The sequence below is a fragment of the Argentina silus genome (assembly GCF_951799395.1).
Source record: "Argentina silus genome assembly, chromosome: 14".
Classification (NCBI taxonomy): Eukaryota; Metazoa; Chordata; class Actinopteri; order Argentiniformes; family Argentinidae; genus Argentina; species Argentina silus.
Window position 1 is genome coordinate 3,521,772 of NC_139668.1, and position 15,422 is coordinate 3,537,193.

At 44.2% G+C, this 15,422-nt stretch overlaps 2 protein-coding genes across 5 annotated transcripts in view; both read left to right on the forward strand.

Annotated features, from left to right (window-relative positions):
* The window catches only part of crybg2 (crystallin beta-gamma domain containing 2), a gene marked incomplete at its 5' end in the record, with an annotated part of 54,344 nt that extends 49,724 nt beyond the window's left edge, over positions 1–4,620 (forward strand). Inside the window, 8 exons of the mRNA XM_083685008.1 lie at positions 69–101; positions 290–402; positions 903–1,032; positions 1,588–1,727; positions 1,984–2,107; positions 2,326–2,484; positions 2,725–2,884; positions 3,546–4,620. Of these exons, the coding sequence (XP_083541134.1) occupies positions 69–101; positions 290–402; positions 903–1,032; positions 1,588–1,727; positions 1,984–2,107; positions 2,326–2,484; positions 2,725–2,884; positions 3,546–3,634 (948 nt within the window). The 3' untranslated portion in view covers positions 3,635–4,620. The remainder of the gene's footprint in view (positions 1–68; positions 102–289; positions 403–902; positions 1,033–1,587; positions 1,728–1,983; positions 2,108–2,325; positions 2,485–2,724; positions 2,885–3,545) is intronic.
* A 552-nt stretch (positions 4,621–5,172) lies between these two features.
* On the forward strand, positions 5,173–15,257 carry anxa14 (annexin A14). Of its 4 annotated transcripts, XM_083684986.1 has the most exons (14): positions 5,173–5,246; positions 7,568–7,628; positions 10,196–10,232; positions 11,121–11,217; positions 11,448–11,536; positions 11,897–12,010; positions 12,213–12,303; positions 12,560–12,639; positions 12,743–12,781; positions 12,903–12,993; positions 13,156–13,251; positions 13,707–13,762; positions 14,355–14,462; positions 14,751–15,256. In XM_083684986.1, exons 3-14 carry the CDS (start codon positions 10,209–10,211, stop codon positions 14,808–14,810), a joined length of 945 nt encoding a protein of 314 aa, XP_083541112.1. In that variant the 5' UTR covers positions 5,173–5,246; positions 7,568–7,628; positions 10,196–10,208; the 3' UTR covers positions 14,811–15,256. The 4 variants fall into 4 exon arrangements, with proteins under 4 accessions (XP_083541112.1, XP_083541111.1, XP_083541110.1 ...); XM_083684985.1 differs by lacking the exon at positions 7,568–7,628 and having other exon boundaries at positions 14,751–15,255; XM_083684984.1 differs by lacking the exons at positions 5,173–5,246; positions 7,568–7,628 and adding an exon at positions 8,261–8,376 and having other exon boundaries at positions 14,751–15,255.
* The last annotated feature ends 165 nt before the right edge of the window (positions 15,258–15,422 follow it).

Below are 15,422 nucleotides of genomic sequence, written 5' to 3' on the forward strand. Positions count from 1 at the left end.
TTTTCATGTGTGTGTGTGTGCGTGTGTGTGTGTGTGTGTGCCTGTGTGCGTGTGTGCGTGCGTTGCAGGCTCCGAATGAAACTCCAGGCGTCAAGAACGAGGTGAGATCATTTCTCTTAGAGCTCCGTCTGTGTTTTCACCTCTGAGAATCTTCTACACGAATTCCACGATCACTATTAAACAGGTCACACCCTATCCAGTGAGACACAGCGTACCGACAAATACACCAACGCTTCAGCTGTACAATGTCTTCAAATGACAACGTGTTTATCTCCCATGTTTACCTCAGGTCATGCTGTACGCAGAGTCAGACTTCCAGGGGGAGTGCAACGTGTGTAATCAGAACGAGGAGGGTCTCTCGGACAAGATCTACGCCAAGTCCTGCAGAGTGGTGGGAGGAAGGTAAGGAGGGAAACGCAGGACACACAACAACAAAAAAACACACAACTGTAGGTTGAGAGAGGGTCGAAGGACAGGAGACAGAGAGATGAAGGATTTTTTTTTTTTTAAATATGTTTTTAGGGCATTTCTGCTTTATTGAGATAGAGACAGTAGAGATTGACAGGAAGGATGGGAGAGAGAGGAGGGATGACATGCAAGATAGGTCGAGGGTGGGAATCAAACCAGGAACCTTGCGATTACGTGGTAAGCGCATTAGTGTGCTATGCCACTAAGCACCCCGGGGGGTGAAGGATTAAAAAGGAGGGGGAGGGAGGGAGGGAGGGAGGGAGGGAGGGAGAGAGAGAGAGAAAGAGACAGAGACAGAGCGAGGGAGTGAAACCTCTGAACATTTACCTGACGTTTTAGGAGAGAGTATCACCGGAGGAGGTTCAGAACTTCCGATGCGGAGATGTGCTGTGTGTCAACGGAGAGTCAACAAAATGTTTCCGTGTGTGATTTAGTTGGGCGATATATGAGGGACGCCAGTACTCCGGGAACCTGTACATACTGTCAGAGGGCGACTACCCCAACTTCACCAGCATGGGCTGCCCTCCGAGCTGTGTCATACGCTCCCTGAAGCCCATCCCACTGGTAAGAGCTCTGCACTGGAGTTTTATATATATATATCACTCAAAAACAGCACACCGTTTCCTTTTTCTGTATCCCATATCGACAGACGAATAGATTTCGCGCTCGACTCTCGCTTTCTCACTCCCTCCCTCAATTTCCCTATCCCCTAGCTCCCTCTCTTTCCCACTCTCCCCCTCTCTTTCCCACTCTCCCCGTCTCCTTCCCGCTCTCACCCACTCTTTCCCACTCTCCCCCTCTCTTTCCCACTCTCCCCTCTCTTTCCACTCTCCCCTCTCTTTCCCATTCTCCCCTCTCTTTCCTGCTCTCCCCCTCTCTTTCCCACTCTCCCCGTCTCCTTCCCGCTCTCACCCTCTCTTTCCCACTCTCCCCCTCTCTTTCCCACTCTCCCCTCTCTTTCCTGCTCTCCCCCTCTCTTTCCCACTCTCCCCCTCTCTTTCCCACTCTCCCCTCTCTTTCCCACTCTCCCCTCTCTCTCCTTCTCCGTCGTCCCTCTCTCCCCTCCTTCTCTCCCTCGTGCCTCTTCCTTGACTCCACTCTGTTCTCTCTCCTCCCTAGGTGTTCTCAGTCCCCTCCATCTCTCTCTTTGGGTTGGAGTGTCTGGAGGGCCGGGAGATCACAGTGGATACAGAGGTTCTCAATATGCTGGAGGAGGGCTTCAACAACCACATACTCTCTGTCAAGGTCAACAGCGGCTGGTGAGTGTGTGTGTGTGTGTGTGTGTGTGTGTGTGTGTGTGTGTGTGTGTGTGTGTGTGTGTGTGTGTGTGTGCGTGCGTGGGCTTCTGTTTGCACATTCCTGTGTGTTTGCATGGGTATGAGGGTGAGCTTGTGCATGTGTGCGTGTGCGTGCGTGCGTGCGTGCGTGCGTGCGTGCGTGCGTGCGTGTGTGTGTGTGTCCTATCCTAAGCACCTGCGTTGATACCATGTTCACCTGCAATTTGTGTCTTTGCAGCTGGGTGCTGTGCGAGCACAGTAACTACAGGGGGCGCCAGTTCCTCATAGAGCCTATTGATATCACCAACTGGCCTAAGTTCAGCCAGCTTCCCACCGTTGGCTCCATGTACCCAGTACGACAGGTAGGCCCTGAGTGTGTCTCCCCCTCTGTCTAGGCTCCTCACATGAATCCATTTGCATTGGTATCCTATGCCAGAGTTTCCCAAACAGTCCCTTTGGGGATTTTTGTTTCACAGTCAATTTAGTTTCCCAAATAAGTCAAAGTCGTAGCCAATTTGGACTTGCTTGCAGGTTGCAGAGTGAGGATCTGGTGTCAACGCGACTTTTTCTTTTCCTGCAGAAGCGGCGCTTTTTCCGCATCAAGAACAAGGAGAGAGGTCACTACCTGTCCATCCAGGGAGGCGTGGAGGAGTTGAAGTCAGGACGAGTGGTGGTGACAGAAGAGGTGGAGAGCATGACTGACGTCTGGTTCTACCACGAAGGCCTCATCAAAAATAAGGTATGACTCGGTAGACGACCGAACAATTCACATCTTCAATGACGCTCGTCAACTTCCGAGGAATCCATTCCCTGTTCACGTCATGAGAAAATGGTCAGCTCGGATGTAAAACACACGAAAAACATCTCGTTTCTGAGTGATAGCTGTTGGTTGCAATACTCCAGGGGCCACAGCACCCAAAGGATGTGTCTTCATGGTTCTGTTGAGTTGAGACCTTGTTTTTGTCTTGTTCCTCCATAGCTGGCGGCTGGTATGAGTCTCCAGGTGATGGGGAATGTGGAGCCGGGGGCCAAGGTGGTACTGTGGTCCGAAACCCGCCAGCCTGTCCAGACCTGGTCTGCCCACATGACAGGACACATCACCAGCCTCACCTTCCCTGACATGGTGCTGGACATCAAGGGTGAGGAACCAACATCTTGATATGCCCAGCTCTCTCTCCCTCTCTCTCTGCCCCCCCTCTCTCTACCTCTCTCTCTGCCCCCCCCTCTATCTACCTCTCTCTCTGCCCCCCCCTCTATCTACCTCTCTCTCTGCCCCCCCTCTCTCTACCTCTCTCTCTGCCCCCCCTCTCTCTCTCCCTCTCTCTCCCTCTCTCTCTCTGCCACCTCTCTCTCTCCCTCTCTCTCTGCCACCTCTCTCTCTGCAACCTCTCTCTCTTCCTCTCTCTCTGCCACCTCTCTCTCTGCCACCCTCTCTCTCCCTTTCTCTCCCTCTCTCTCTGCAACCTCTCTCTCCCTCTCTCTCTGCCACCTCTCTCTCTGCCACCTCTCTCTCCCCCCCCCTCTCTACCTGTCTATTCAGTTAATGTAGAGTACATTCTGTATACTATATATGATGCAATACCAGACATACAGCACTTACTGGTTAGACATGAGTATTCAGTTGATTTAAAGACAGACCTGTCAGGACCTTTGATTTATAAACGTAAATGCATTATACTTACAAATAATACTTTTACTTATGGACTTAAAAGTGGTTCCAGAGGTCTGCAGTAAATGTTGGTCTGTTATAGGCACCATAGAACTGTCCTAATAACCCTCTCTCTCTCTCTCTCTGTCCAGGCGGCAAGACGTACGACCGGGATCATGTGATGATTCGGCCTGCCAGTGAGGAGAGACCCTGCCAACAGTGGGAGTTGGAGCTGCTTTAACCCTACAGTACACCAACCCCTCTACTTCCTTCACTCTGCCCAGCTATCACCTCCTCAGAACTCCTGCACACAAGTCTATGGACATGGACATGGCCTGCAGGTGGCGCCACAAACTTTAGCCTCTATCCTAAGGGACTTTGTACAACGCTATCTTGAGCTTGGTTCGTCTTCAAGGCAGTCGAATGGTTTGGTTCAAGGCTCAGGCTTTGAAAAGGGGGTTTTGGACAGACATGTGTAGACTTTGGTGTTTCTACATACAAGGACGGCAGCTTTAGGCTGAGAAGCACAGGTGGTCTAGCGACCATGCCTCAGAATGTGTTCTTCGGGAGAAGATGGAAAAGACATTGCAGCTTTCACCCTTTACATTTATATATTTTGTTGACAGACTTTCTACCCTATCAGATTCTTCCTTGGCATGGAGGGTATAACCCATCTGACCTACACTTGAAATCTGGAGTATCGCAACCAACAACGATGCATTGATTTCAATAGGAGATACAATATATGCGATTGTTTCAGAGAGTAGGATTCAGTCCTAATTTAGACCTATGGTAAATCCTCTGTGGTTACAATCAGTATATTTCAGATGGATTGACAAATGAAGCCAAATGTATGCACATGTGTTCTAAATGTACTTGTTTTTCGATAGCTTTCACTTTATATTTGTCGATGTAATGTCGTCCCATTGCCTCAATGTTTGGATGGGAAATGTAGGCTATATTATGCAATATGACACACTGGATGATGCAGTGGAGTGACCCTGTGGGAGTTTATGCAATTCTTCTCAGATGCTATTTTCTTAAAGGTGTTTCCTTTTAAAAGGTATTCTCATAGATATCAACCATGCATTGCCAGGGACTATCACTATTTTTTATTTACCAAATGCCTTGCTCCTCTATGCATTATTATTCGATACCAAAATATAATGTGAAATATTATATAAGCGGTGTGGTTTTAAAATATTGAATAAAAACATCAAAAAAATATGTTTGATCTGAAATGTGTCATTCCTATCATACATAATGTGTTTTCAAACGTGATTACGTTCGTTATCATACGTGTAGTTACTGTCATGTATTCTTTGAATAGAACATATCTGGGCCAGCCTGTGCTCAAAGAATTATTAGATAAAGACATGTCAGAGGTAAAGACATCTGACTGCCATCTTAATAAACTATCAAGATTCATTCACCCAGACAGAGCGCCATGTTCTAAATGCCATGGTGATTTATGTAGGAAGATATAAGATACAGGACAGCAGGACCGAAAAAAAAGCATTTGAATTTTGATTATATGATAACGTGTACAGAATAAGATACACTGAAATGTTGAACAAATGGCAATATAGTTGATAAACTGTTATTGGATGGATCTAACAGCATGACTTACCTGCAGTGCAAGACAGTCTTAAATACAAGTAACCAGTACATGTGCCATAACAGTCTATTGTTGACAGTTATGACAGTAACCCATATCTCTCATATTTCTCTTTGCTCTCCAGGCATACAGTAGAAACAGTATGCTACAGTAGGTGAGGCAGATGCAGCAGTAGAATATAATAATATCATATTAAGGAAGCAGAGGATTCACTGGACGTTTCTCACCCTAGCAGGTAAGCATTGCTTGTAATTCTACTGGACCTCCAGATACAGTGCCCTGCATAAATAATGGGAAAGTGAAGCATGTTTTCTTCTTTTCTTTTCATGTTTTCTTTTCGATTCTCAGCTTTTATTTGATGGTATTTTGTTTCACCATTTAGAAATGACACTTTTGATAATATTTTTTATACATAGTCCCCCTCTTTAAGCAAAAGTAATAGGACAATTGGCTTGAAAGGTGTTTCTGGTTTTAGAGGTGTCTACTGATTTTAGGTTTTTGCGTTTGCTTTTGGAGTCTGCTGTTGGTGTCTGTCAACATGAAGACCAAAGAGGTGTCAATTAAAGTTAAGGAAGCCATTATTACTCTGAAAAATCAGAAAACAAAGCCAAAACCTTATTCTTGCCAAAATCAACAGATTGGAACATCATTAAAAAGAAAAAAAATAGCACCACAGCAATTGCAAATGGACTGGTAGGCCAAGAAAGACTTCTACAGTGGATGACCGAAGAATGCACACCATAATTAAGAAAAATCCCAAAATAACTGTCCCACAGATCAGGAACAACTGTCCAGGAGGTAGGAGTGAATGTGTCAGAGACTGTACACAGTCTGAAAGTTCTGACAGAATACATCACCAGCCGAACTACAGAGGCTTCGCCACAAGGTGCAAACCACTAGTTATCCTCAAAAAGGATGGTCAGGTTATTGTTTGCTAAAACGTACCTAAAACGCCTGCAGAGGTCTAGAAAAAAAGGTCTTGTGGACAGATAAGATGAATATTATCACGTACCAGAGTGATTGCAAGTGAAAGTTTGGAGAAAAAAAAGATTTTCCCAAGTTTTACAGCATACCACCTCATCTGTGAAACATGGTGGAGGGGTTGCTATGGTTTGGGCGTTGCTATGTACAGCTCCCACTAGAACTAGCTAAATTGTATTAATTGATGATGTAACTGCTAAGGGCAGCAGCAGAATGTATTCTGAAGTGTACAGAAATATCTTGTCTGCTGAAGTACAAGCAAAAGCCTCAATATTAATTGGAAGGTGCTTCATCATACAGTAAGACAATGACCAAAAACATTTGAACATGTATTTCCAATTGAGCATGCATTTCATTTCCTGATGATAATATTTTAAGTAAAAATACCTCAAAGCAAACCACAACAGAAGATGGCTGCAGTACAGCCTGGCAGATCATCACCAAAGAATGTACCCAGCATCTGGTGGGGTCAATGGCTCGCAGACTTCTATACATTATTTTAATCTGTCCCATCACTGTTGTTGCTCAGTGTTCTTAATGGGGCTGTAATGTGCCTCCATTTAGTTTAAACCAGCCCCCACCCATCTTCTGTGTGTGTGTGTGTGTGTGTGTGTGTGTGTGTGTGTGTGTGTGTGTGTGTGTGTGTGTGTGTGTACTGTACGTGTAAGTGTGTACGTGATGTAGCGCTCATGATGTCTGTAAACAGTGTGTGTATAGGTGAAAGTGTTTGTTTGTGTGCCGGATACCTGGTAACTCTCCTCAGGTTGATTTGAGCTCATGTCTTTCTCTCTCTCTCTTTCTTTTTGGCAATATGTATACATAGTATCACACATAGGAATCAGGTTAGGGGTAGTGGGTGTACTGATCCAAGGTTGCTTTTCAGGGTGTTTGTCGAATGAAATAGTAGAATATGCCTATTACATGCTAGTAAATTACATATGGGGTTTTCAAAATGTGGCTGGGGCTGTGTGTACGGCTGAATGTTTGTAAATGTATGTAAATGAAACCGGTTGGTGGGGTTTGGGCTAGCGCTTTACTGGTTTCGGTGTATGTACAGTATTGTGTACAGATGGTTTGTTGGTTAGTTTTGTGCTGTTTGTGTTAAGTTCTGTGGTTTTGGTTAGGGGTTGTGTTTGTGTGTGTGTGTGTGTGTGTGTGTGTGTGTGTGTGTGTGTGTGTGTGTGTGTGTGTGTGTGTGTGTGTGTGTGTGTGTGTGTGTGTGTCTGCCCCCCCCCAGAAAGGTCAGAGCTGTTGAATGGATATACGATCTTGTCAAGGGCGTTGTGTTGAATGTGTTGAGTGTTGAATACCTCCTTTGTTGGTTAGGGTTCGGGTTAATTCCTTCCATTCAGGTTTTTAGTTTTCTGAGCTAAATAGTTATTGTGTAACCCTTTAGGTAACTCCACATTCCACTAACAAGATATTTGGGTGCTTGATTTTAGCTTGATCATATAAGATCACTTAAAAGGTGCTGCTTAGTCCCCGTTCTTTGGCTTTTCCCTTTTACTTTTCCATTTTACTGTATGAGAACCCTTCAGAACCTTTAGAATGTCTCTACAAAGGTGTTTTCCACAGAGAGGGTTCTACATGGCACCAACAAGAGCGAAGCCCCCTACGAAGCGAAGCCCCCTACTAGGTACAGTAGCATGTGTGTGTGTGTGTGTGTGTGTGTGTGTGTGTGTGTGTGTGTGTGTGTGTGTGTGTGTGTAGAGTGTGTACAGTAGTTAGGGGTGGAATCAGATGGTTTTTAGATACATTTTTGTAACAAAGTAGGCAAATGCATTTGTGCTTACAATCAAATGCCTGGATTGTCGACCTTTCTTCCTCTCTAAAAAGGGATGGTCTGCTGTGTAGGAGGCGTTTTGTTCACTCTGACACTGGAGACCTATAACTGGTTTTGAATGAATATGCAGCATGAAATGGGCTGACGTGGCGTTTAGTTATCTCCTAGCTCATCTTGATGTTATAGACAGAAAGCATTCTGACTACCCCAGCCTGAACAAATTACTGTCTACAGTCATGTTATCCCCTCCAACATCAACCTTTTTGTCATACCTACTGCTTTTTATGGTCACATCTGTGCAAGGGTCACTTAGAGAAAACCTGATAGTCCAGATGCTTCTTTAGCATGGAATGTTAGATATTTACAAGTGAGATGCCATAGTAACCTATTGCACCAGTGGTAATGGACAAAGTGCAGGGCTGAGGCCTGAGTCCCCATTGGCCCAAAAAGCTTGTGAAAGGAATTTGAGAGACAGAAAGGGAGGTGTAGCAAGTGCAGTCAGGGTGGGACTAAGTTGATTCGACATTGTTAGAAACTCAGCTCCCTGCTCACCTTCCATTCTGACCACTGGTTTTCTACCACTTGTGTTACTCTGTCAAAGGTAGGAAATAATATCACTTTTATTTGTGTTTTGGGTAGCCAATACAGTAGGTTGCACATTAGTTATGGTAACCATATTATGTGCAAAATTCCCCACTTGATGTGTTATTATAACTATTATGTCATTGTCCTGTTCAATATTATTCAGTGAAGTAGTTAATAAGATGTGCTTTAACATTTACATTTACATTTATGGCATTTAGCAGATGCCTTTATCCAAAGGGACTTACAACAAATACATTTGTCTAAGTAAGTGAATCATCTATCCATCAGTCATCATAAGAAAAAGTAATCTATGCTAGGAAGAAGTAAGAATTTCTTTTTTAATTATTATTTTTTTTAAATGACTTTTTATTAATTTATTTATAGGAGAGAAACTTGTACAGGGGGGTAGTGGGGATGAAGAGGTCTTTAGGAGGGACAGTAAAGATAGCCTAAATATAAGCATTGATAATGGCTTGTAAAAAAGGTTTGGTGTTGCAATCTACCCCTATCCTTTACGCCTAACTAGTAGCAGGTGAACAGTGTGTGTCGGTGTGTGTGTGTGTCAGAGACGTTAAGAGGAAATACAGGGACAAGATGGAATCACAGAACCAAGGCAGTGACGTGAGAGGTATGTGGCGTGGACTGCAGACGATTACCGACTATAAGGGGAGACCTGGCAGCTTGTGCACTGATGCTTCGCTTCCTGACAAGCTCAACACCTTTTACCTTCGGTGTGAGGGAAGCAACAAGGAGCCCCCCATAAAGGCTCCCGCTACCAACGAGGACAGTGTGCGATCGATCACTGTGGCTGACGCGAGTAAGGCTTTTAAACGTGTCAACATCTACAAAGCAGCCGGCCCAGACTGCATCCCTGGACGCGTCCTCAGAGCATGCGTTGACCAGCTGGCAGATGTATAGACATATTCAACCTCTCCCTGTCCCAGTCTGTAATCCCATAATTAAGGTGACCACAATCGTTCCAGTGCCCAAAAAGACCAAGGTATCCTGCCTTAATGACTATCGCCCTGTTGCACTCACACCCCCATCCACATCGGTGGGGCTGCTGTTGAGAGAGTCAGCAGATTCAAGTTCCTCGGTGTCCACATCACTGAGGACTTAATATGGTCACACTACATCCATACAGTGATCAAGACGGCGTGTCAGCACCTGTTTTTCCTCAGGTGGCTGAGGAAATTCGGCATGGCCCCCCAGATCCTCACAAACTTCTACAGGTGCACCACAGAGAGTATCCTGTCTGGTCTTACGCCCTTGACCGTAAGGCTCTGCAGAGGGTGGTGCACGGGCCGTGAGCTCCCAGCCATTCAGGACATCTACATCTACTCCGGAATGTGCAAGAGGAAGGCCGGGATCATCAGGGACCACAGCCACCCCAGCCACACCCTGTTCTCTCTGTTACCATCTGGCAAACGGTACAGGTGTTTTCAGACCCGGACCAACAGGTTCCGGGACAGCTTCTACTGTACCTGCAGGCCATAAGATTGCTCAACTGACACCACACACACTTTCATACTACTATATTCATACTACTATTGCTACTGCCCAATAGTGTTGTTGTGTTCTGCTGCTAAATACTATGCCACCTTATGTTATTGTTTTTATTATTATTATATTGCATTGCATTGTTGACTGTTTCATTGTTGATTGTTGCACTGTTGTGGGGCTAGCTTGCCCTGTATTCTGTGTATATGATGAATAAACGTTGGTTTGCGTGCGTGCAGGCGTGTGTGCAGGAGTGTGTCCGTGCGTGCGTGCGTGCGTGCGTGCGTGCGTGCGTGCGTGCGTGTCTGTGTGTAATATTTTGTCTCCTATTGCAGGTGGAGATCAGCCATGGACTCAGAGTACCTGTCATCTGTGAGTATGATGGATCTCTCCTCTTTCATTTCACTCAATCATGCATTCCTCCTTTCTCTCTAGCTCATGTGGTGGATGTCTAGAATTTACCACTCTTCAGAGGTAAGAATCAAGAAATAAGTCCTGAGTAGCCACAATATCTGAGTCCGGTATTTATTGCTTGCAAACAAGAGACAAGAGCCTAACAGCAGCCCAGCGTAGAACCGGGGTTCTGTTTAGCGCAAATCTCAAGAGGCGATTATCAGGGTTGTCTTTATACAGATGAAACATAATGGTAGGCGCCGCCAAGGCTATCAAACTTGTGCTTACGTGAGAGGGGGCGGGAGACAAGAACAATGGGGAGACTTTCTTACTGATTAATCAGTGCTTTCTTACTGATCAATTGGCGTTCAACATTTCACACTTATCCACCTTCCTGTCGGCAAGATGGGTCTGTTCCTTTGTTCTCACTCTCCCCCACTACTCCCTCCGAAACCACCGCTATCCATATTGTAATCATCAGCCGTTTCTCAAAACAATGGCTATAGAACTTTAGAGGTGTGGCAAGAGAAAATGTAATCACAGTATTCACACAAGTTGTATTAGTCATACGAAAGTGCATATCCTTCAAACAGTTCTTTCAATGTATTTTCCATAACACTCATAATCTGTTCCTACACCCTGTCCTGTCCCACTTCCTTTTTTTTCTTGCACGACATTTTCTGTATGTTTTAAATTCTTCTTCTCCATCGTAAAAAAAAAAGTGTGGCACTTTTTTGTATGGGGTATATCAATCCTATGGTAGAGATTCTCTTCTTCAGAAACCTTAATTGCATGCCAGGAATAATACATTTTCCAACCATTTTCCAACCAATTCAATCCCTTATTTTCCCTCTTGTGGGCTCCTAGGAGATGTCGTGGGGTACCCTGGGGACAGTACGGCCCTTTCCAAACTTCCATGCTGAGAGGGATGCTCTGGACATCCAGACTGCCCTGGAACAGAAAGGTGCAGTTTCAGTTGTCATGATAATAATAATGGTAATATGAGTAGATTTTAGTATGCGCTCAATGAATTTATCCTTGTGTATGAGTTCTGATCTGATGTGTATTTCACACACATAGTAAACTAATTAAGACCATGTGGGTCCCAAAAGCAATAAAAATTGCTTTTGGGAGGTACAAACAGTGAGAGGACATTTAATGTATTTTCATTCATACATTCTAAATGTATTACAGATGGAAATACCCTGGTGAGAATCCTGACCAACCGTAACAACGCCCAGAGACAGGTCATCGCTCAGACATACCAGAGCATAACAGAGAAGGTAACTAGTGACCTACCATTCTGTTGCCACCATAAACCCCCAACAACAGTTTAATTCTCATTCATAATCTCTCACTCTTACTTAAGATGGTACTGTATTTACAGTACCTAATATTTATTATTTATTAAGAAATTGAGAGGTAAAAACCTAGTCTCAAATATGACCTAGGCCTATCAATGTTTGTGTATCACAGAAAAAGGTTATTACTGTACGTTATTACCAGTATTACCGTTTCCCTGTTATTACAAGCTTCGTTCCATCAATCCTAGCACAAAACAGACCTCAGATCAGTGCCTAGCGAAAACTTCATCCTGATTTTTTTGTCCTCTCCTGACTGACTGTGTTCTCCCTCTGATCCAGGAGCTGTCCTCTGGACTGAAGAAGGCTCTGTCTGGGGACCTGGAAACGGTGCTGCTAGCCCTTCTCATGACCCCACTGCAGTTTGAGGCTCACCGCCTCAGACAGGCCATGGAGGTGAGGGAGAAGGGGCTAGGATGGGAGAGGGAGAGAGGGGGAGATAGAGAGAGGGAAAGAGAGTCGGAAAAGGTGTAGAACCTTTTAAGACAGCATAACATCCCTAGACGAGGTGAGAGTAGTGATACCTATAGGTTGGCTAGTTGGTTTCGTAACAACTGAGTGATTGACTGTTCATATGACATGTTTTTTTTGCGTGTAGGGCATTGGTACAGATGAGGAGACTCTGCTGGAGATTCTATGCACCAGGTCTCCCCAGCAGCTCAAAGATATCACTGCTACTTATAACCAGCGTAAGACACTACACAGAATCACAAATTGTCATTCCGTATATGCACTCTTAGCTTGAAGCGCTGTGAGAACTTATATGTAACATCTTGCTACTGTCATTTCAATCTTACAGTACCTCTTGCCCCTGTTAAATTACATGGTAGTTATTTAACAATAACAATCACCTTTATCTTCATACAAACAGTATTGCTCACGGGAAACACTATTCCTTCTTCGTGATCAGAGTATGGGTTATATACTGTGCCTGTGTGTTTACAGAGTACAAGAAAGATCTAGAGAAAGACCTGAAGGGTGAAACCAGTGGGGACTTTTCCAGTCTCCTCCTGTCCTTACTGCAGGTAAACATGTACCCTCCTCTGTTCCCATGGTGACACACTGGAGGCCATCTCTCCCATGTGGATCTAAACTAGCTTTACCCCTCTGCCTTTTCTCACTCAACAGAGGGAGGATGTCGTAGGTGTGGTACATAGAGATGCAGAGGTCAGTATACTGTGTGTGTGTGTGTGTGTGTGTGTGTGTGTGTGTGTGTGTGTGTGTGTGTGTGTGTGTGTGTGTGTGTGTGTGTGTGTGTATGTGTAACGTTGTGTTGATGACTTGACAGGCTCTTTCTGAGGCACTCAATGGAAAGAAGGTAGATGCTGCCCCATGGATCAGTATACTGACCACCAGAGACTCAGACCATCTAAACAAAGGTACCGCAGCTTATCACTTTAAACTTATCAAGAGTGTGTGTGTGTGTGTGTGTGTGTGTGTGTGTACTTGCGTGTGTGTGCTTGTGCATATGTGTGTGTGTTTCCATGCGTATATCAGAGAGTGTGTGTGCACTGCTAAAAAGGTTGTGTGTTGTGTTGCAGTGTTGACCAGTTTGCAGAGTCAGACCAGCCAGACCCTTGATGAAGCACTAAAGAAACGATTTGATGGAGACCTGAGACTTGGGCTAAGAACATTAGGTACAAAAGTGTGTGTGTGTGTGTGTGTGTGTGTGTGTGTGTGTGTGTGTGTGTGTGTGTGTGTGTGTGTGTGTGTGTCTGTCTACCTGCCTGCCTGCCTGCCTGCCTGCCTGCCTGCCTGTCTGCCTGTCTGTCTGTCTGTCTGCCTGTCTATTAGGGCAGAAGTATGTGTGTCTGTCTGTGTTAGTTATTTCTGCACACATAAGTGTCTGCTTGCGTCCGTTTGGTGTGCAATCCACTAATGCAACTATTTCTAGGGTATCATTATTCCTGCTTAAGGGCCTTCATCCAAAGTACTGTAGAATACATTCTGACAACATCAGCAATGGTGAAACTGCACATCGATGAGCAACAGAGCGCAGAGTGCACATACTGTACTGTACATTGTAGAATGTGTGCACGGGTGCACATGTTTCCCATGCATTAAGCCATTGACCTCTCTATCTGATTTGCAGTGCTTTGCATACAGAACAGCTATCTGTACCTGGCTCAAAGGCTGCAGACCATGAAGGTGAGGACGGCTATTATTCAGATATGCTACACTGATATAGACTTTTCAATTATCTCTCTCTCTCTCCCGCCCGTCCCTCATTCTCTTTCTGTTTCTCTCACTCTCTTCCATGCTCTCTCTCTCTCTCTCTCTCCATGACTGATTTGAATAGTCTCACCAGGGACAGGGAGTTGACAGGGAAGTTTTGGTTCTGTATGGTTAATAACAAAGCATATTTAATGATTCATGATCTGACCCCATTTCACTTCGTCTAACACTATGTGCAAAGAATTGTTGAGTTTGGGCTGAGTAGAGCAAGAATGGTCACATACTGACACCTGATCTCATGGATGGGACCTATTATGGGTATACTCACAACCACAACGACAGCAAGAAGAAAGAGAAAAAAAACTGCTCCGTACATTATGATTTATACTCACACCTCAACGACTGTCTCTGAAAGTTATGTTAAGTTAAACACATTATGACACCACATCGAAAGTCACAATGGCTGTGGTTAATACAGTAAAGGTCTTTGGTTGTTTCAGAGATTTGCTTATTCATATGCATTGTGTTTCGTAATGCACTGTTTGCCCCTGTAATGCCCCTACAGGTAGCCATAGTACAGGGGGTGATGGTTTCTCACAGCGAGGAGGATCTTCTGTTAGTGAGAGCCGCATACCTCAGACAGACAGGCACCTCACTCTATACTGCCCTACAGGTTAGACACACACAGACACACACACACACACACACACACACACACACACACACATACTTATGCATATCTGCCAGCACTCACACTACAGGTATACTGTACGCTTACTCTCACTCTTATTCACTCATTAGTTGAATGTTACAATTTAAAAAACAAATGTGCAAAATCGTGTTTTTATGTATTATATTAGAAATATTTGAAAGAGTAAAAATACAAACATGGTTAAAAAGCACAGTTATCAACAATTTTACAAATCATTTCTAAAAATCTTTTCAATGTTTTTCTCAACAGAAGCAATTCAAAGGAGATCATCTACAAGCTTTGCTGGCTGTATGTCGATCTGAAGACTAGCGGATTGAGTCCAAAATTCCCCAAAACTCAACCTACTTTATTTTCCTTTAAGGAATTCTGTTCATATTTACTGTATATTGCTCTCTCTCTCTCAGTCTTACACAAGGACGTATCATTTTGTTCCACTACAATTGCTCACAATGAAACCATTTTGTTTGGATTAAATTACATTCTCATCGTGCCTCAACAGCCGAACACAATTTGATAAAGTCAAACACTCAAAAAACTTGCTTCCATTGTTTAAAGTGTTTCACATTCTTCCATTAAAGTAAACTTTTAAGCAATAATGCTCGAGAGGCCGTGATTTATCATCAATATTTCCACGGGTAAGAGGCAAACCCCTACCAAGTGACAATATTGACGATAAATCACAGCCTCGATGGCATTATTGCTTTTCTACAATGGTTACAAAGAAAATAAAAGAAATAGTGATAAGAAACCAATGCTTTAAGTATTTCTTTTGTGATAGATTGTGGTGGTTTCTGCCCTGTGCACTAAGAAGTATAGTTCCCAAAACTACAAACGTTGTCAAGGGAATGTGATCCACAAATCTACTGCATATATTTGCATAGGAATATCATAGCAGGTGATTTAACTGTGACATGTTTATGT